At 39.4% G+C, this 22,796-nt stretch overlaps 1 protein-coding gene across 1 annotated transcript; it reads left to right on the top strand.

Moving 5' to 3' along the window:
* The first annotated feature begins 16,631 nt into the window (after window positions 1-16,631).
* Window positions 16,632-18,458, top strand: LOC105172382 (ferritin-like catalase Nec2). The gene is made up of 3 exons (XM_011093779.2): window positions 16,632-17,093; window positions 17,171-17,396; window positions 17,842-18,458. The coding sequence occupies exons 1-3, from the start codon at window positions 16,747-16,749 to the stop codon at window positions 18,217-18,219; spliced, it is 951 nt and encodes a 316-aa protein (XP_011092081.1). The 5' UTR covers window positions 16,632-16,746; the 3' UTR covers window positions 18,220-18,458.
* The last annotated feature ends 4,338 nt before the right edge of the window (window positions 18,459-22,796 follow it).

The raw sequence follows: 22,796 nt of genomic DNA, 5'->3' as shown, positions 1-22,796 counted from the left end.
ACACCCTCCCCCTCATCAGCGTGATCCATGTCGTCATCATCTGAGGCACGAAGGTCTGCAGGAGGTAGTGATAGGTCATTACTCGAGGTGTTGGGCTATGACGGGCCAGTCGAGTTGGTGGCCTGGATTTGCTTCCTAAATGCTCATCATGTAGACCGTCATAGTCTCCAGCCGGACTATCCGATCTTCCATGTTTGGGCGTGGTGGCGGTAGCGGTGGTGGCGGTAGCGGCATTGACGTGTAGGTCCGACTCAAAGCGTGGGCCTCAGAACAAAGCGAATACATGACCTTTGTTCTTGTCCCTGATCGCTGCCAGCCAAAGCTGCTGCTCATCACCACTGAGCCCTTTGATTTGGGTTGAGTATCTAGGCCATCGACCGTGGTCTGAGGCTGGCTTTTTCCAGCAGCTTCTGAAATATCTCTTACAAAACAAACAAAAATGTTAGTATTAGACAAAAAAATAAACCAAAAGAAAATAATTTAATAATACCACCACCTCCACTACTCTTGGGCAACTCTAGCTAGCATCAATCCTTTTCTTTTGTGGCATCCGAAAAATAATTTCATCTGCTTCACAGGCCAACCGAGCTCTGCCTCTTGTACAAAAAAAGAACAATTAAAAAAATATTTATAAATAATTAGTAAAATCTTTAAAAGAATAAAAATTACTTACCATCTTCCTCTTGTGATGAGATAAAGGAAGATCCCCTGTGGCAGACAGTAGATGCCACCTTAGGTTTGACCGATTGGTTGGCCTTGCTTGGTGAAGTCATCCTTGGTCCATGCTGGCCCAGTATAGCTGCAGCTGGTGCCAGACCTTATTAGCCAATCACATCGGTTTGTTCAGTTAAACTCCTGCTGATGGTGAACCGCTTTCGAATGAACTTGTCTGCCCACATATGATGTAACATCCGCAAATCTTAATACATAATTATCATTTATTAGTAGAAGAATATGGATAAATGGTGTGAGGATTTATATAATATTTGGTGTTTAATTAGAAATTTTATCTGACATTATAAATTTTTGGAGGTAAGTGAAAATTTAAATGATAGAAATTTGTGGAGTTAAAAAGGAAAAATCGTAAAGATGAGGGGGAAAAATACAATCTTCTTTTAATATATATATATATATACACACGTATATACATACTATAAAATAAAATTAACAAAAGAAAATAAGAACAAAATTGAAAAAGGGGGAATGGGAGCGTGGAGTAGGACGAGGGAAGAGAAATCCATTTATTGTCTCATTATCATCAATTATAAATGATATTATATTCATATATATACAGATACACCCCTTTTGACCTATATGGATAGAAACATAGATATACATATATGTGTATATAGATATATAAGATATATACAAAGAAACATGTAGAAACCAAAAAAGAAAAAGAAAAAGAGACAAAAGAGAGAGGCGGTAGAAAGAGAGAGAAGAGAAGAAAGAGGAGAGAAGAGGGGGAGAACGAGAAGAAAAGAGAGAGAGAGTTTGGTGTTGTGCTCCATTACCTTCAAGCTTGAGCAGTTTCTATACCTGATTGGGACACAAAAACAATGTTTAAGACTGAACACATCATTCAAATATTTAATAGCGGGAAAACTGAGATAAGTATAGTTAATTTGATATATATATATATATGTATCTACTTGCTTAGGTGCAAACTTGATTAGAAATTGTCATGCACTTAACTGAATTGTGGTTGTCTAGTGAAATGACTATTATATGTTTTGTCTATGGTTGGGATAATATATGGTTTGATTAATTATGAAATACATCATTTTGGTTATTGAAGGAAGATGAATGATGGATTTGTTGTGAATGATAGTGACACGTTTCTATTCAATGATTGACTGTAGTTAAATTATAAAATTGTCAATGTACAGATGATAAATTACAATGAATTGTCGAAGGAAGTTGAATTATGGGGTCGATAGAATGAGAATGATAAATTGAGATGAAAGATGGCTTACCTAACTTGGGGTATATTTAGTGGTTTATGATGATGTGATTGGTGACGAGCTGTGTGCTGTCATTAATTAACAAAGATGATGTGATATTATACGAGTTGTGTGCTGTATGATATGATGGATGATTGATGGGGATATCTTAAGAGCTGTGTGCTGTATGGTATGATGGATGATGATTGAAATATCATACGCACTGTGTGATATGTTGGATTATGTAATATCATATGAGTTGTGTGTTGTGTGATATGATAATTAACGATGCGATATCATATGAGTTGTGTGTTGTATGATATCAAGATGAGATGATGTGATGGAGATGATGATAGCTAGCAGAATCACTGAATATATTCCAGCTAGACTAAGCAAGGCCCATAGAAAATAATTAATAACTAAGAAATAAAACTATAATGATGTATGAAATAATGTTGCGGTTGTTACTTGATTTTGATATTGGTTTCATATGATTATTGACATTGTTACTTCGTGATTCTATGAAATTGTGTAACAAATATCGATTGATTAGTATCATTCAAATTGGTATATTGTGATTACAAACCAATATTGGTTGATTGTTTGTGTGGAGTGAAATTGGGATTATGTTATATGTGCCTATATGTGCATATATATAGGCTAATTAGCTATACTTACTAAGTTGACAACTCATCCTTTGCCATGTATTTTTTCCAAGAGATATATTGCAGTGGCTTATCTAGCTAGAGCGCAAGCACATGTCGGCCTTATAGGTAGGTCAGCGGTGTCGTCTTGAGTCGGGAGCTCTAGCTATATAGACACAAGAGTATTAAAGTGTGACTATTGGTATCTTATATTTTGTAATAGCTAAAAACTGCACGTTTCTAATTTTCATATGTTGTAGTGAAGAATATTATACCAAAATTTTGATGGAGGATTTAAATGGATCGAGGTTTATAACTTTCCCTATTTATAGAGGGGGAATCCTTCTATGCTAGGAGGTTCAGTGAGGAGGATCTGCATGCCTGGCGAGGAAGGCAGAATTCAGGAGGGGATAAGGTTCCACCTTATCCATTCCTTAAGCAGCAAGTCTACGGATGAAGGGGGACTCATTCTTCGTGCAGACTCCTACCTAGTGGGAAGTCCTCTTAGGCTGAAGAGTTCAACCCCTTGAGTGCACCTTCCTCCTTTCAGACTGGCCTTGGAAAGCTATTGGGCCTCCTTCTTAGGCCAAGCTTCCAGGCTTCATCTTTGGACAGATTTTAGGGTGGGGAGCTCCTCCTTAGGCTGAGCCCACGAGCCTCCCTCTTGGGCCGCTCTTGGGCCGATCTTGAGGAAATAGGCCTCCTTCTTGGGCTAATCGTATTTAGGCCATACCCATCACATATGATAAAAGGAATTATTTATTAAAAAGTAACTCAATTATCTTACAATATCTATAACAATTAATGAGCATGAACCCAACTACTAGAACCTTTTTATTATGTGTGCACATTATTGCTATTATATGTTATGTTCGTACCATTTTACATTCTTTATAATATATTTGTACTGTTATCATATTGATGTGTATGGAAATGCCATGGGTCCAGGGGTCTTGGACTATCGTTCAAGGTTTGGGCTGGAATACTTATGATCCTAAGAAAAGAGACCTGCAAAACAATACGTTAGCACTTCAATGCCCAAGTCAGTATTGAATTTGAAAAAAGATAAGCCAAGAAAATAAATAATCATAATAAGGAATCGAGATATTCTGATTATATCAAAAGAAATGTGCAAATTCTCAAGACAATCTTGATGAGTGCTAGAAGGAGTGATCAAAGAATGTGGGAGCCATCCCCATCATGGAGGATCAAACCTGTATATATGAGGGGGAGGGGTACCCCCTGCAACTGAATTTGTTGTTGGAAGGGCTTGCTCAGAAGCTACATGGACCCCATCCTTTTCCTCTTCCCGGATTTTAGCAAAGATGGGTTAAGGTGGTTGGATAAGTTGAATAATGTCTTTATCCACAATTGGATGAATTCAATGGGAGTGTCCTTTCTTCGGGGGAGACCCCTCACTTGCAAGGAGTCTCAGTTGCTAGGGAGTCCTAGGTTTTAGGGAGACCTTTGTCTAAACTGTGTCCCTAGGGCAGACGTGGTCTGATGTGGTGGTTGACTAGCGGGTTAACTGTGCGCCACGTGTAGGGGGAGATTGCCAAGCTTGTGAACCTTTGGACTGATCATCCTTGTTGGGTCACGATTATGGGTCGAGTTCAGTGGTGCTTTGGGTTCATCCTTCGTTCTAGGCTGTTGGAGTAGGCATATTAGGTGACCTTTGGGCCTTGTTGTCCTTGGATTAGGCCTCCTCATGCCATATACATCATTCAGTCCCCCCAATTAAAAGAAAAAGGATGCCCGTCGACTCTTTAGATTAGGAGGTCTTCATATTTGATGAGTTCCCCTATACCATTCTAGGAGGGCCTTCTCCATCGGATATCCCTCGTTTTTCCTTTTCTCACCTTTACCTTCAATCTGGAGCTCTGTGTTCAGTCTTTTGTCAGCCTTGATATGATGGATAGGGCTTCACCTAGCCATCATGACTGCTATTCTAGGGAGCGTTCGATAACCGACCCCTCCCATGCGTTTGTCATCTTTGGTAACTGCTTAATGAAAGGCAGTTATGAGGGTGAACATGGGCTTAACCCCACATCCACTTTCCTTCATTCAAGGCATAATCTCCCATCTCCTCTCACCTCCCAAGTCTATAAGTGTTATCCTCTCCATATTCTTCTTTAGCTTTTCATCTGCAGTATTTTTTTCCTTTGTTTCATCTTCTTGTACATTCATGGCATCTTCCAACGAGTCAGTGAGGTTTGTGAGAGAGACTGTTCCACGTGATGATCCCTCTGAGGTAATTTTGAGGAGAATGGGCCATTGCTCGTCTGAACCCCTCGAATGGCTAGCGGTGGAGCTTGCAGGTGGTGGTGGCCGCTCTCCGTTTGTTGGATGAGGCTTTTGAGGAGGAGGAGGTGGGAAGTAATGAGGAGGAGGGGTCCTCTCTTGGGGAAGGGGGGAGGGATGTAGCCCAGTTGCCGGTGGATTGAGGCCCCTTCGGTCTCGAGCTCTCCACCGTCCAACTGGTGAAGGAGTTTTACATCCATCACTCTTTTAGTATTTATGTTCCCTTCCCCAATAGTCTCCCCCCCTAAATTGCTTGAGTTTCTTTTCTTCCCAATTAAGAGTAGTTCTCCATTTCCTTATCCCTCCTTTCTACACAGATTTCACTCAATTTTTCTAGGTTGCTTTCAATTAATTAGCTCTCAATTCCTTTCTTGCTTTAGCCAGCTTTTTTTTTATTTATAGTTTTTCGTTTTCATAAAGCCCTTGTAACAACAAAAGCTTTCGCACAGTGCTTCCAACTAAAGCGCATTGAAACTGGTGTTTTCCATTTCTCTTCCTTGTGTGTGTGTGTGTGGGGGGGGGGGGGGAGTTTCTTCCTACCAACTCTTCATCTCCCCAAACGTTGGAAAAATATTTTTTCTATGTGTTGCCCTCCCGTCCTTGGACTTTTCCTAGTCATCAGATACATAACTGTCCTCCTGTTGTTATGGTCCCTAAAAAGACGGTTGCCCTCTCATCCTTATTGGAGGAGCTGAATGGAAAGTCTTATGACTATTGTGTCTTGGTTGATGAAAGACTCCTGGGACATTTTAGCCTGAGTCCTCGAGTTGAACCCTTGAGAGAGCCCCTGATTATCTTTATGATTTTCATATTTTCTTTAACTCTTGTATTCTAATAAAATTTGGTTTTAGCTTGTTTTGTTTTTAACAAAGGACATCATGTTTAGCAAGTTGATCTGTGACAATGTTTTTGGAGGCCGTTCGGGGGCTACCCCTCTATCCAGATCTTCCAAGGGGACCCCGGCTTAAAGTGACTCCAAGGGAAAGCGGTCTGTTTCGTCTACATTAAGGGTCTCCTCAAAGAAGGCTAAGGTGAGTTCTTTGTGTACTCATCCGATCAACTCTACACAACCTTTTGCTACACCTCCTCCTCCTCTCCAAGCTGAGGGGGTGCCCTATCAAGTCCTTCTGCTCCTCTTCGGACAGCTTGTATATGCGCCAATCCCTTGATCAAGAGAGGGAAAAGGACTCCCCCCTGGTGGCTAAACTTATGAGGGGGATGCTAACCTAGAGGGATAAACGCCTCCTTGCCCCCGTGTCCTAAGAGGAACTTGAGAGAATGAGATCCACGCATTTGGTCAAGGTACATCCTCTTGCCCTTTCTAGTTTCTCGTTTCGTGGGTCATTTCTTGATTTTCTTTCTATATTTCAGGCAACCTCTTTGTGCGAGGACTTCTTCTCATGTCTTCATGGGACGCCTCTTGCCTCTCAAGGGGACGCCTAGAGGCGAAAACTGGAGAATAAGGTGGAGTTCTTGAGTATTGAAAATGCCAAATTAAATGACGCAAAAAAGGAGGTTGTAAAGCGCTATCAACAGGCAGAGAAGGACTTAAAGGAGTTGCATAAGGAAACTGCTCCCGAGTAGTGGAGGTAAAAAAGGCGGTCAACTAGGCTAAGCTTGATTTCCCCAACACCGATGAAAGCCGAGAGTATTTGGAGGCGTATTGGGCTAGTCGCTTCATGGACTGTTAGAAGTCTGAAGACTTTTATAAAGAGATGACGAAAATAGCCGGGCGCTACCTAGAGTATAACTTCATAGCTTGCAAGGAGCAGTTCATGGCCCAGGGTTATCCCCTAATAGAGAGGAGTCTTAATTTCTTAATTTCGATGCCATAGTGTACGGTTCTCCAGACCCCTTTGCCAATCCTCCGATTCTCGTGGCAAATTCTTTCACAACTAAGTCAGGTAAGTCCCTCCTTTTTATTGATTGTTAACTACTTGTGGCTTTATTTTGTTTTATGCTTACTCGAGGGAATTTTTCATACGAGGATGTAAATCATATACTAAGAGAGGTTGAGGTAAGAAGTCCCACCTAAAGCCGCATTAACTCCTATAGTGGGGGATGTCCCAAGTGAGGGACCTCGGAACCAAGAGAACAGGACGCCCCTTCTGCCCTCAATGGAGAGCCCCCCAAGGAGACTCCCCTCACGACTGCCTAGGCCAATGGAATAGAGAAGGACCTCACTTGTGGGAGAATGAATGAGAAGTGTACTCGCCCCCCTTCCCTTGAATCCTGAAAATAACTGGCTTACTTGCTTTGCTCTACTTCTTCCCCCACCGTAGGTGGGGATGAAATAATATTTTCTTTTTTCTGTTTTATTAGATGTAGAATTTTGTTTTCCTTATCCCCCGGCCAAGTTTTAGGCCGAGGGCCGTACTGCAATCATCGGTGCTTCCTCTCTTGTCCCTGTCTATGCCTTGCCCTGCTATGAATTATAGATGATGTATTTACATTTTGGCTAGAGGATTTTGTTGTACGTGTTGGGGGCTTAGGGATGAGGGTGCCCTGCTTAATGTTTTTTTGTGCTATCAAACCTGCACTTCTAATATTCCATTTTTCTTTAGAAACATGATTATTTTTCATATTATCTAGCTATGAATTAGCGTGCATGTAGATATGAAGGGCATACGAGGGCTTTTGATGGGAGCTCAGGGTCCCCTAGATGCCTGTGCATTTCTTTGCAGAGTTTATTCCTATGTTAATTTGTGCCTCACCTTAATACTTCATATAAAGCATAAAAATGTCATACCTTCACAAAGGATGTCTTTAGGCTGAAGGTGTCTTGGGTGCGTGGGAAGGATTGTCCTTCAGTAGGACTTATCTATTGATAAGGGTGTCCTTTAGGAGGACTTATTTATTGAGGAGGATGTCCTTCAGGAGGATATATTTGTTGAGGAGGATGTCCTTCAAGAGGACCTATTTGTTGAGGAGGATATACTTCGTTATGCATAGAACTTCTTGAGATTATGTACGGTCCATGGGCAAAGCAAAGAACGCCCTTCACTGTATTCTAATTCATATCACCCCCAACCTATTAAACCCTTGACTTTGTAAGACCCCTCTTAGTTGGGATGAAGCTTTCTTACTGGTTTTAGGGCGTCGACCCTCCCCAAGACTAGGTCTGCGACTTGAAAGCCTCGAGCTTTTACTCTTCTATTGTAGGTACTGATCATAATGTTCTTATATCGTTGTATGGGGAGGAACACCTTTTCTCGCAATTCCTCAATGAAATTTAGATTTTCCTTAAGGAGATCTATAATACTTCTTCCAAAAACGTGTAAGGTTCTGTGAAAGAGCATCTCCAGTTCAGTAGGAATGATGGCCTCGGTCCCGTATACTAAGGTGAAAGGGCTCTACCTCATGGACATTCAGTCCTGTAATCCCATAAACATCTGGTTAACTCTTCGGCCCAATTTTCCCTATTTGTTCTAGTCTTCTTTTAATCCCTTGAACTAATATTCGATTTGTACCTCCACATGCCCATTGACCTCGGGGTGTGCCACTGAAGTGAATCTTTACTTGATGTCTAGACCCTCGTACCATTTTTGTATTTTCTATCCTTGAAATTATCAGCCATTGTCTGAAATTATTTCCCTCAGGAAGCCCAAAAGGGCAAATGATATTCTTCCATATGAATTTCATTACTTCTTCTTCCATGATTCGACTAAGTGGTTCTACCTCTACCTAATTCGTAAAGCAGTCAATGACTATGAGGAGGAATTTTCTTTGTCCCGAGGCTAGAGGAAAAAGTTCCACTATGTCCATGCCCTACTGTGAGAAAGGACAAAGTGATAACATAGTGGTAAGAGGTTCTGTTGGTTGATGTATGAGGGTGGAATGCTTTTGATATTTTTTTCATTTGCTTACTAATTGTCTTGTATCTTGCTTCATAGTAGGCCAGAAGTATCCGACCCATAAGGCTTTGTTAACCAAAATCCATGTTCCAGCATGTGTACCGCAACAACTATTATGTATCTCTTTTAGTATGTGTACTCTTTCCTACTGGGATAAACATCGAAGCAGGGTGTGTGTGAAAAATTTCTCATATAAGATCCCCCCATTACAAAAAATGGGTGGCTCGAGCCTTAAGCCTGGAAGCGTCCCATCTATTCTGAGAGAGGTGTCTTTCTTCCAGCCATCTTATCACAGGTATCCGCCAATACTTCGCTGGGGAGATCAGTTGGATGCTGAAAGGAGCCTTTGGTTTTGGTAAGTGTCTTATAGTAATGTGCCTGATTCGACAATCCTCCAAGACACTTGCTAATTTGGAGAGGCAATCAGCCTTACCATTTTCTTCCCTTGGGATTTGTATGATCTAAAAACTTTCAAACCTCACTTTTAGCTCTATTATTTATTGCATATATTGTACCATGCTTTCTTCTTTGGCTTCATAAGTGTCCTCTACTTGTTTGACTATTAATTGCGAATTCGAGTAGGCTACAGGATGTCTAGCCCCAACTTTATGAGCCATCCTCATGTCGATTACAAGTGCTTCATACTCGGCCTCATTGTTAGAGGCCCACTCCATATCTTCTCATGAGGTAAGGTAATGACTATGTCTGCTCCACTTCCTTGTGTTATGGCTAATTCATCCACATGGAGCATCCATTTCTCTTCTTAGGAATTTCTTGCAGGGGTGCCCTAGTTATTTCGGAGACATTCCGTTAAAACTTGGGTTTTGATAGCTGTTCGTGGCAAGTAGGAGATGTCATATTCGCTTAATTCCATCACCCATTTCACCAATCGTCCTAAAGTGTCAGGTTTTGCCCAAGGTTTGTTTCAAAAGTAAGTTTGTTCTTACTCCAATGGGATATGAGAGGAAATAAGGGAGCAGCTACCTAGCCGGGACCACCAATAATGCAAGGGCTATTTTTTGATGGGGGTATATTATCCTTCAGCTCCATTTAGCATTTTTCTGACATAATAAAATGGGCATCTTTTTTCCCTTATCTTCTCAGATGAGAATGGAACTAACTGCTTGGGGAGTGGCAGAAAGATAAAGGTAGAGGGTGTCTCCTGGTGAGGGTTTCACTAACAGAGGGAGCCCACCAAGTACTCATTAAGTTCATCAAAGCCTTGTTGACAACTAGTGTCCCACTCAAAATTCTTTGATTTCCTTAATGTTTTTGAAGAAAGGTAAGTTTTTCCCTATAGATTTAGAGAAGAAACGACTAAGTGCGGATATCCTCCCCGTCAGTCATTCCACCTCATTAACGTTGGTCGGTGTCTTCATGTCAAGAATGGCCCTGATCTTGAGGGGGTTGGCCTCAATGCCCCTTTGAGTATGAATCCTAGGAAATGCCTTCCCGTACTCCAAACGCATATCTCCCCGTATTGACCTTCAGCCTATACTTTCTCAACACCGAGAATGTTTCCTCCAAGTCTATAATGTGGTACTCATCTTTTTTGCTCTTCACTAGCATGTCGTCTATGTAAACTTCGATGTTTTTCCCCAATTGAGGTCAGAATACTTTATCTGCCAAACATTGATAGGTAAACTCCCGTGTTTTAAAGCCAAATGGCATGGCGATGTAGCAGAATGTTCTGACAGAAATGATGAAGCTAACTCTTTTACGATCTTCAAGAGCTAATATTATTTGATGGTATCCTTGTGAGGCGTCCATCATGTTCAGTAATTCACAACCAGATGTGGAGTCCACCAACTGGTCGATCCAGGCAGAGAATAAAATTCTTTAGGACATTCTTCGTTAAGATTCCTGAAGTGTATGCACATCCTCCACTTTCCTCCTAGCTTAGGTACTAGAACCACATTTGAAAACCACTTAGGGAATTGTATTTCCCTAATATGTCCTGCAGCTAATAGTTTATCCACCTCGCTTTGGATAATCTTATCTTTCTTAGGTCCGAAGTTTCTTTTCTTTTGTTTAACTAGCTTGATGCTAGGGTCTATGTATAGGTGATGAGTGATAATGCTTGGATTAATTCCCTCCAACTCGTGGGGGGTCCAAGAAAAAATGTCTATATTTCTTTGTAGATACTGAATTACTTTTTTTCAAATCGTATCCTCCATTTGGGAGCCAATTCAGGTAGTTTTCTCTAGACCTTCGGGTTTGAGTTCTATAGCCAGTAGCTCCTCAGCTAGTTGGACTTTAGTAGGTCTCTCTCCTTCCTCCTTAGCTCCTTCCTCCAACACCGGTCATTTCCTCGCCTGGTTGGGGTTTCCAACTTAGGTATTTCGTCTGAACACCTCTTTCGTCCTTTTTGCACAAATTCTATGTAACACTTACAGGACTGCAAAGGTTCCCCCTGCACTTCTCCCACGCCACCAGGTGCAGGGAATTTAATTTTCATTTTATAAATAGATATCATAGCCAGAAAAAATATTAAGTGTAGGCCTTCCCAAGATAACATTGTAAGTTGAGGGTATATCCACAACAAGAAATTTCAACAAGTAGGTCTTCTGAGTAGACCCACCCCTAGGGTCACGAGCAGTGAGATCATGCCGCGATGATGTACCACTTCACCGGTGAAACCTTATAGTGAGGTGTTAATCATTTCTAAGGGGATGTCCCTCAACTGCATTTGGTCATAAGCTTCGCCAAACAATATATCTGCTAAACTGCTTGAACCTATAAAGATTTGCCTTATTGCGTAATTGGTTTAGTAGTGATGTCATGATCAAAGCATCATTATGGGAGGCCTTAGGCCTAGATCACTCCGCTCGCCCGAAATTGAATAAAAGGGGGGAGGGGTTCTTCCAAAGCTTCTACGTCCAGGAACTCCTAAACAATTATGTCGTGAGCTTCTCTCACTTGTGTCTTTCTAGTATGGTGTGAATCACCCCTAATGGGGCCTCCCATGATCATCTACATCATCCCATTACGTGGGGGGTTGTTGGGTTCAAACTTTCCTCTAGATGTGGACCTAGAAGTCCTTGGGCGGGGGCTCTGATCTGGAATCCTTCGATACCTTAGGTTTATTCATTTCTTGTTTTTAATATGGCCATGTTTTCAGAGCTTTTTCCCAACACACATATTCCTGTAAATACCCATTCTGGATAAGTCACTCTATTTCATTCTTCAAGTGTCGATACTCCTCTATTGTGTGGCCATAATCATTGTGAAAACGACATAATTTATCAAACTTGGACAATGGGGCCACCCCTGACTGTTTGGGGCGCACCAACAAACACCTTTCCTTCTACAGCCATAAGAGCTTGAGTGATAGGGACCATCACGTGGTGTACATAGAATTCACTTTCTAGAAAAGCAATTTTTATCTTGGAGATCAATTTGGCGCTTCTTGGTGGGGGACTTTTCCTTTGTTTTCTTCCTTTTCTCACCCCGACTCTCTCTCTTGGAGGCTTGAGCATCTTCCGTGTTGATATATTTTGTACCTCTAGCTAAGAGGGCAACAAAATTGGAGACAGGCTTCTTGGCCAGAGACTTGAGTAAATCCCCATCCAGGAGTCCTTGAGAGAAGACACTAGCTTTCACCTCTTAGGTAGAGGAGGGCACCTCCAATGCAGCTACATTAAATCTCTACAAGTATTCCTTCAAAGGCTTGCCCTCCTTTTTTCGTACAGTGAAGAGATTAAGTTCAACCTTTCAAAGTTTTCTACTACTAGAAAACTGGTGTAGAAAGAGGAATCGGAACTCCTGAAAACTTCCTATTGCTCCCACAGGCAGCTAATTAAACCATTGCTGGGCCACTCTGGCGAAAGTGGTGAGGAAAACACGACATTTGATCCCACCCGTGTATCGATGTAGAAAGGCTGCATTTTCAAAGCGTGAGAGATGCTCTTGTGGTTCTGTGGAACCATCATACTCGGGGATAGCTGGAGTACGACAGTTCATAGGGAGCTCGTCTACCATCACCATTTCTGTGAAGGGGACACACTGTTGTTCTTCCGAAGGCGTCCTTGCGATCTGGTACTGAACACATTGGATGCCTTTCTGCAGACACTATAGACGAGCGAGCCATTAGGATGGGACCTCTTGTTGGGCGTGTGAGGGAGTCCTTGACCTCCTGTTGCTGGGGGTACAAGGATTAGGAGGCCCATCTCGCCTTCTTCCTTGGTGGAATCCACATCAAATAGAGTTGCCACATGGGTGGGGACCAGTGTCTCCATTTGTTCTCCAATGACAGCTATAATAATTTGCTGGATAGTTCCTAGGAGTGCTGGGGATAACTCTCCCGAAGAAGTATTGGAGGAGATGCTGCGACGAGGAGGCTTAGCCAACAGATCAACGGGTCTAGGGGGTGCTGGGACTGGTGTGTTCTGCTGGCGGGTGCTAGGGACGTCCCTATCACGACCTGCAGGGTCCGGGTGCTACCATTTGTCTCCGCGGCCTTCTGCTTGTTTGGTGTGTTGTTAGGTGTTTTCATTGTTACTCACGTCTTCAACTCTATGTTTTCGACAGACAACACAATTGATGCGTGCGAAAATGGCACAGGTCTAAGCAACTTGGACTATCATTCAGGGTTTGGACTGGAACGCTTTTATGATCCTAAAATAATAGACCTGCAAAACAACACGTTAGTACTCCGAAGTTCAAGTCAGTGTTGCATCCAAGAAAAGATAACCCAAGAAAATAAATAATCGTTATAAGGAATTGAGATATGTTGATTAGATTGAAAGAAATGTGCAAATTTACAAGAGAATGCTAGAAGGAATTAGCAAAGAATCTGAGAGCCATCCCCGCATGGAGGATCAAACCTGTATATATAGGAGGGGGTGCCTCCGCCTACTAGGGATCTTTCCCTCTTCCCGGATTTCAGGAAAGATGGGTTAAGGTGGTTGGATAAGTGGAAAAATGCCTTTATCCGCAATTGGATGCATCTAATAGGAATGTATTTTTATCGAGGGAAACCCTTCACTAGCAGGGAGTCCCAACCACTAGGGAACCCTAGCCGCTAGGGAGTCCCAGGCTTTAAGCAGACCTTCTTAAGCTGAGTCCCTAAGGCTCACGTGGTCTGATGTGGTGATTGACTGGCGGGCCAACTATTTGCAAAGTGTAGGGGGGAGATTGCCGAGCTTGTGAATATTTGAATCGATCGTCCTTGTTGGGTCATGATTATGGGTCAAATCTAAAGATGCCTTGGGCCTCCATCCTTCGTTTGCGCTGCTAGGCCTTCGGGTTGTTGGAGTAGGCATATCGGGTGGCCTTTAGGCCTTGTTGTCCTTCTTAGATTGGGCCTCCTCAAGCCATGCACATCACATATAATTTAGAAATATTATATATTTATTTTTTTATTAGTTTCAAATACTATTAATTTTTATATGAAGGAAATAAAAAGTGTTGTTATGCTTTTTTTATGCTTACTTTTATAGGATCATTTAACACGAAACACATTTTCTATAGGGGAATTTATATCAAAACGTAATAGGATAATATCTTCATAAAATTTATTTTAATACTAATATTTTTGTTTCACCAAAATTATATTAATTCAATAAGAATATATATATAGTATTCAAAATTTCTATAATTTTTTTATCAATAAGCAAAATGTGATAATACTCTATTGTTATTTTCAAAATATTTCATAAATTGACTTAGTAAAGAATATCATATTGAGTTTTGAATAAATAAGTCTGCTTTATTATATATATAGTGAATTGGTTATTAAAATATGACATACTATTATAAAATTTAGAATTCATATATTATAAAATTTATAATTTTTTTGTGCATAACACAAGTATATATTATATAACCAAACAAGATCATATCACTTTCCCAAAACCTAGGAATGCACGTACAAACCAAAAACTTTAAAACAAAAAAATCTAAAGTTGGGTATGAGTTGTTGAAACTTGTAATTTTGATAATCTATTTATGTGTTTTATCTTCTTAATCAAACATTTCACAGTAATGGCTTTGTTGGCAAAATGAATAGCCCAAATGACCCGACTGTACTTTTTATATCAAATTTTGTCATCTATAACGTATAATTAATCCGTATTTTCTTTAGTTGGCTGTTTCTTAATTCTTCAAACATGTTTAGCCTTCGACTGAGTTTGTATTAATACAACCCGATTTTTTCTTGAAAATAAAACCGTACAATTAATCCATCAAATCACAAGTATAATAAAGGGACTTAATGCAACTTATTCTCTGTAATATTGCAAACGGGCAAATTATTCCCTATGATAAAAAAAATAGCAATTTACCTCCCTGTTAGGAGGTAAACTGCTTCATTTTGAAAAATATAGGAAAATATATAAATCGATGCATTTAAAAAATATAGGAGCGTAAATTGCTAAATTTTATTCATAGAGAATAATTTTGCTCGTTTACAATATTTCGGTGGATAATTCGGTACCGTACTTCTTTTCTTTCGTAACCAAATTTTGTGTCAATCGGTTTTCAATAGATTACAGTAGCAACAATGGTTGTTAAGGCATAGAGACTCATGGTTTCGAATCCCTTCTTATGTGTGGGATGTTATTTTTACTGAATAGTAGGTGTATTGTTTCTATTAAATAGTAGGTTATGTTTCTACTCTAATAGTAGGTGCTGGTTAGGTTTAGTGTGTTTAACATTATTGATCTGAGTATGATCATTCTACTAGTTTGTCAAATATTGATATCCGACATGAATGGTTATAATCAATTTATAATAATAAAAAAAAAAAAAACATAGAAAGTCAATAGAAGAAAATATTTTCCTAAATACAATAAATAACATAATTTATATATATATATATAGTTATCTGAATGTAATTTTTATATACGTGGCATGTATATTAAATAGAATACATAATTAAAATAGAAGAAGTCGCAATACTTTCTTAAAATACACTAAATGAATAAGTTAATAACAAGCAATCTGAATATACACTTTAAATACGCATTAATTCCAAGGTAGCAAAATTCTCTCTCTCTCTAAAACTCGACTTTATAATGTTTGAGGGGTATTTATACTGTCTCTAGCAATTGTGGGTGGGGGGGGGGGGGGGGGGATAGAATCATTTTACCTCTTCATTGTGTGCTATATGTGGATCCAATTATTCTGCTAAGGCTAATTTCCTAAGTACACGTAACTCTAGAAATATATAGTTTCACCATCTTCTTTGAAAAAGACTACTTTGCCCTTTGTTAAAAACTCTTCTTCCATCATTCCCCTAATTGTAATTATATATAGCTAATATTTTTTTTTAATTTTGCATACCTTTCACTCGTATTTTGAAATTTTCGGACGAACGATGTTGATGTCGTCGTAAAAGAACACGAAATTAGATGAAGCTGCAATAGATTACAGAATAAGTAAGATCGCAACAGATTACGGGATATAATAGTAATTATATTCTTTGTAAAGCGATCGGGCACACATGAATAACCATTTGATCTTGCAATGTATTCTCCTCTTCCAACTTAATTCCTTCCTTTTTTTCTCTCTTTGGGGTTGAAACCATTAACACACACTATGGGGTGCATTTAGTACACGCAAGGCGAAAATACAATTTTATCCACGGTTACTAATCTAGTATAGTGGGTATTTCGGTAATTAGTCCGACGAATCCAAATATGTGGCCTTCCTTAAATTTTGCTTTCTTGCGCAAAGTCGATTTTGCCCTTGTGAGATTTTCCTTCAGTTCCTCCATCAGATGTAGGTGGAGCATACACATAAAAAGCAAACTCCACAGGACTATGTACACTTGCTACAAGTAGCATAAACCTTCAATGCTGCTGTTTTAATATAGAAATCACTTGTTGAGGTTGAGAAGCCTATTTTAGGCTCCCTTTGCCTGCTGCTGCTTGTTGGTCGTGGGGGATTGAGGGTGATGGGGTTTGTTGACAATGGTTGTGAAGTCTTTATAATCCAATTGCCCTCTTCTGATCCACTAAGTTCAATCAAAATACGGAAGAAGAACGTAAAATCCGAAAAAAGATGCAGGTTCTTTCAGCCTTTACATCCATTCTGATGTTTAGGTTTATTGTCTCGGTGTCATGCACGAAGCACATAGTTAAGTCCAACACGTTGTGCCCGCCAGAGTATCCGGAACATGGCATTCCGGTACATGAAGGAGATATAGATTTGATGCAGTTTCCAGAGAATCTAGAGCACTTGGAAGCAGACTATTTTCTCTGGAGCGCCCTCGGCTATGGACTAGACCACGTTGCACCAGAGCTGGTGATGGGCGGCCCTCCACCAATCGGTGCTCAGAAAGCCAATCTTGATTTCCTCACAAGGCAAATCATTGAAGAATTTGGCTATCAAGAAGTTGGCCACCTAAGGTATGTATGTTCTTGTAATTGAAGTTGTTTTTCTCTCTTTTTGTGTTGATTAAACGTACATCCTGATGCTCATGTAGAGCCCTCAAGACAACCGTAGGAGGATTTCCTAGGCCTTTGATGGACCTTAGTGCCAAAAACTTTGCAAAGGTATTCGATGAAGCGTTTGGCTACAAGTTGGTGCCGCCTTTCGACCCTTACCGTAATAGCCTCAGCTATATGTTGGCTTCTTATGTAATTCCATATGTTGGATTGCTGGGGTACGTGGGCACAAACCCGTTCCTCATCGGGTATATTCCAAAACATGTGAGTCCAACCTCCCAATCTTTCGATACTAAAATTTTTTATCCAGATCAAGTTCGACTGAATCAAACTAATTACAGAACAAACATATCACACTTGTTGTGTGATTGATGTCACTTTTCCTAAATTGTACACCAATCACATGACAAGTATATTGTACTTGCTATATAGTTGGTTCCCCTTGGGGTACTTGTTTACTCATGTCGATCCTGACGTTGTGAATCCTACACTAGATTTATTGAATCGTGTAAAATTTTCCTGTCTCTTAAGCCTAGCTAAATAAAAGTTACTACTAACAAGACAAGCAAATGTAGTTATTTTACAGTATTAAAAGTTCAGGAGTCGTGTTGTTCTTTTTTTTATTTTTTGTTTAGGGAAACTTTTTCGTATTAATATTTTCACATTGGGTAAAATAAAACTAGAGCTCATTTTACATCGATCGGTGTAGGTTTTGGCAGGACTGTTGGGGGTGGAAGCAGGGCAAGATGCAATTATAAGACATTACCTCTACGAGCGGGCAGCAAAGGTGGTGCATCCATACAATCACACAGTCGCGGTGTTCACGATTCAAATCTCTAAGCTGAGAAACCGACTGGCAATGTGCGGAATAAGAGATGAAGGCATCATTGTGCCTCCATGTCTCGGGGCAGAGAATCGGACCGTAAGCAACGTGTTATCAGCCGACTACAACTCCCTCTCCTACGGCAGATCTCCCAAGGAGATACTAAGAATCATGTATGGCACAGGCAACGAGCATGTTCCCGGCGGGTACTTCCCTAAGGGAGCAAATGGAAGAATAGCTAGAGAGCTTCTAACTAAGCCATGACAGAAATATTTACAAACATTTCCTATACGGTTGATATTTAACTTAGGAATAAGGCCGAAGTTTCTTCTGGAATAATTCTAGTTCATATTTGGTATGATCATACCTAAATCAATTACACAAGTCTAATATAAGTCGTTGGAAAGTAATCAATCACATAATAAGTATATATCAGTTATCGTGTAATTAGCTGGATTTGAACGGACCTAATCGTTGAAAATCGAGGATTTATTTTGCAGGAACTTTCTGACGTGCCAGATTTTTCCACATACACGTCACATGAGGGTATAAATTATAGTAATGGGGATTTTGGAAATTCCAATGAATAAAATCCTGAATCCATGAAAATTAAGAAATTGGTGAACCAAATTAAACTTTCACCAAATATTGCCAAATTAAACTTTCTACGAGAATTATGGTCCTCTTATTTTCAATTTTTATCCTATAAATATTTGGGTATAGCAGTTTTTGATCCCGTGATAAATTAATTTAATTTGGTCCAATAATTTATTAATTTTTGTGAATTGAGGACTTTTTTGTGCCTTAATTTTCAGAAATCGCTGGATGTTTATACGTAGGGGGTGATCAAACAAATTTTCGAATCGTCAAAATCGTCCGGATCAAACTTAATTGAATAGTTTTTTTAATGATTTAACTTCCAAATCGTAATTCTAGAATAAAATTGCATTGCACTTGTTGGAATGTACAATTAATTTTTGATAAATTATATATATAAATAATTTGATAGAATTAATTAATTATTGACAATAATTTCATATTCAACCAGCAAAAATAAATGTGAATCTCAAATTGAGAAGGTTTTTATTATTAAATGGCAAGTTGAATGCTAGTATTATATTGTTATAATGTTGTCATCATTAAATCTCATGAAAACATTCTTGCAAATCTTTTTAGCAAGAGATGGAAGCCTTTGGAACAAATTTCATCATCATAACTCAAGCATCATAGGAAAAACCTTAAGGAGCTCGATAAGAAATTTGGACATCTGAGGGTTAAAGCACAAGTAGCTAGCCAAGTTCAACAAATTGATCTTGATACTTTCCTAAGCGCCTCATGGATCTTTCCTTATCTAAATTTAACCTTAGTAAACCTCCTGGTGTCGTTTGTGGGAAATCACTATGATTGTTTCTTAAGATATGTCGCAAAGAACTCTAGCAAAAATGTGGCGATCTAGGACCTAAGTAAACATCCTGGGAGAAAATCTCCCAAGGGGTGATCTGATCACTATATATTAGATGTTCATTGAGTAGGCGTTGGAGATAACTAATGATAGAGTGCCCCACCACAACATGAGGAAACAAACTTTAAGGCTGCGACTCAGCCGAATCTCCAGCCACCCCCCACATCCAACATTGAGAACTAGGAGTTGTTTCCCAAAGTAAGAACGAGCATCTAGGAAAGAGGCCCTAAACACTTTCATAGGCTTGATTCTGAAGAAGTAGTGAGACACCAAGCTCTAGAAGACTTTCCAAGAAGGAATAAGGTCTAAGAGCTGAATCAATAGGTTGATCGCTTAACTAGGCATATTAAGGAACTCCCTAGGGGTTACCTGCTGCCCTGGACAATGCTACTGAGACGAGGATCAACTTTCACCCCAGAGATCTTCGTGGAAACATTGGATGGGGGGGTCAAAATTCCATATTTTCTACGATAAAAGAGTGACAAGGACCCAAAAAAGCACATGACAGCCTTTAAGAACATCATCCAAGGACCCCAAAAAACACATGACAGTCTTTAAGAACATCATCCAGCTCTATAAGCTGTCAAATACTTTTTATTCAAGAATCTTAACCATTCTCAACAGCCTCCTCATTTCTCTCATTTAGCTCCTACAAATAAGATTTTAGGTAGGTCAAAGGAGGTAACTTGATTTTTAACTTTACTTTGACTCTTAGATACGCATTTGAGCTCACAAATACTCATGTTTTCTATAATATTTTCTATTGCAAGCATATTCCACACGGCTTGTACACATTTCACCACCAAACTTGTTAATTCTCATAGTTTTGCTTAGTGTTCTTGATTTATTTTTCTCAAACTAATTACTAATTTACATATCAAAGTATTAATCCTTGTTTTGCATCTTAATCCTTCGATATTCTTACAATACTCAGAAGATCCTTCGGAATAGTGTGGTGCTACTAGACCTTGATTAGTATCATTGGCATCGCCTATGGAAACATTAAGTTAAAGACATAAGAATGGCTAATTCATACAATGGCTCATTTGAAGAAAACACCCCTCTCCTTGCCAGAGTATGGCTAATTCATACAATGGCTCATTTGAAGAAAACACCCCTCTCCTTGCCAGAGTAGTGGTTGCTAGGCCACGGGGGAAACAACTCATTTGGTTCTCATAGCGCACCTCCCACTGCTCTTGATCCACCAACCTCTCCCCCTCATGTGAACGTGCTCTTGAACAAGTGTATCAGTAGGATCATCGATGATGCTCTCAGCATAGCTATTTGCAGATTGCCCACTCCAGCCTAACTGATGGTTCCATTACCAGCTCCGAGTTCAATTCTTGATAGTAAAAAATATTAAAAGAAAAGCAATGCAACCACATCAATTTTTTAAAAAAGAAGCTCATTACTTGCCGTGTGAGGAAGTCGTATTATTCATTCTTTTTTATAATTTCAAGTGGTTCTATTACCATTTTGAAAACTTTTTTATATTTGTATTAGTTTATAGGGAGCTTGCTACATTTAACCTTAAAAAAGAAACTAGTATTCCTTAGGACGGTTGTATTTTGGTGTATGATGATTGTCTTCTCTTCTCTCCTCCAATCAAATCCAACAATTGTTGATAAAAATGATGAATCAAATGATTGAGAAAATATTATACTTATTGGGTATGGTGCAAATGCAAACGGTCTTCAAATTCCCTTCATCGAAAAAGACAATGAAAAAGAAATAAATAATTATCTATAAGTTAATAATTAAAAAAAAGGATGTCTGAATAATATTTTTATTTTGACAAGTGATGGTCACAGGAAGATACAGCTGTGTTGGAAAGCTGTGCGCCGGCCAGCAACGCGCTAACACCGAGTTCTGGCCCACCACAGACGCATCATCTTTATTCCGTCCGCTTCAGCGAAAGATATGTAACGGCGCCGTTAGTGCCGTCTCACATTTCACGGTGTCTCTGCATAAGATAAATAACTATTAATTTATTGTTGAAAATATATTAAACTATAGTAGTTTTAACTAAAAAAATTTGATTTTGAATTGATTTAATGAATTTAATATAAGTGTATAAGCAATTTTTCTATTACTTTATTGATAAAATATAAATATTTTAGTTGCTTCCTAAATAATCCAACTTTTTTTTTTAATTTTCACTGAAAATTCTCAACTTTTCCCTACTTGTTAAATCACAAATTTCTTGATAATTTATTATCACCGTAAAAGCAAAAATTAGTGAAAACACCCCTCCTAATTAGTTCTTCTATTCTTTTTTTTCCTTTTTAAACTTTAAATTAAAAAATAAAAAGAGAAAAAGACAAAACAATTAATAAAATAATTAAAATATAAATATAAGGGTAAATTGTGATGGGCCCTTCCAAAGTTTTTCATAATTATAAATACCTCCAATAATCTACTCTTTGTTTCAAAAATTATAAATACCCCCTAGAATTGTCGGGTGTCCCCTTCACGGGCGCAGTGATGATGGATGAACTCCCGACAAATTGATGCACCCCTGCTATTGCTGAATATGATAGAACGACTGACCCACAAGAACATTTCTTACAATTTGAGAATGCAGCTCTTTTGCATAAGTACTCGAACGGAATCAAAAGTTGCATTTCTGTCACCACCTTCACTACAGCCGCACATTAATGGTTCAATTAGTTGTCCATGGGAGCGATAGGAAGTTTTAAAGAGTTTAGATCTCTCTTTTTACACCAGTTCGCCAATAGTCAAAAGCTTCGGAAGACGGAGCTCGGCCTTTTTTCCATATGGCAAAAAGATAACTAAACATTGAAGGAGTACCTGTAGAAATTCAATGTTGCAGCCATGGAGATACCCTCCGCCACTCAAGAAGTGAAAACCAGTGCTTTCTCGCAAGGACTTCTGGATGGGGACTTCTTCAAGTCCCTAGCCAAAAAATTCATTTCCAGCTTCAATGCCTCCTAGCTCGCCCAGCTAAGTGTATCAACATGGAAGATGCCCAAGCTACCAGAAAGAGAGTCGTGGGGAGAAAAGGAAAGAAGTTCGGGAGGAGGCCCCCTCCAAGAAGCCCCAAAGCTGATTTTCGAAGGTACCCTTCCAAAGGGTTAATGCAGTAGACACCTCCTTGACGGTACTTATCACCCAAGTCCTCATGGCAGTCTAACAGAAAGGCTTACTAGCTCGTCTCAGATCATGGAGAGAACAACCCCAACGTCCTAAGTTTGAAAAATTTTGTCATTTCCATAATGATTACGGCCACACCACTGAAGAGTGTCGGCATCTCAAGAATGAGATTGAAAGGCTTATCCAAAATGTATATCTGCAGGAGTACGTCTGTTGGGAAAAAGCCAAAGGAATAAGATCATACTGAAAGTAGGAAACAAACAAA

Source organism: Sesamum indicum, linkage group LG10 (genome assembly GCF_026168435.1).
Source record: "Sesamum indicum cultivar Baizhima isolate 11 linkage group LG10, ASM2616843v1, whole genome shotgun sequence".
Classification (NCBI taxonomy): Eukaryota; Viridiplantae; Streptophyta; class Magnoliopsida; order Lamiales; family Pedaliaceae; genus Sesamum; species Sesamum indicum.
This window is presented reverse-complemented; position numbering and strand designations above follow the sequence as displayed.

What these genes read in the sequence shown, in the direction of transcription:
- LOC105172382 (XM_011093779.2), top strand. Translation starts at nt 16,747, where the DNA reads ATGCAGGTTCTTTCAGCCTTTACATCCATTCTGATGTTTAGGTTTATT. An exon ending in CAAGAAGTTGGCCACCTAAG is followed by an intron (nt 17,094 to 17,170) that starts GTATGTATGTTC and finishes ATGCTCATGTAG; the next exon opens with AGCCCTCAAGACAACCGTAG. An exon ending in TCGGGTATATTCCAAAACAT is followed by an intron (nt 17,397 to 17,841) that starts GTGAGTCCAACC and finishes CGATCGGTGTAG; the next exon opens with GTTTTGGCAGGACTGTTGGG.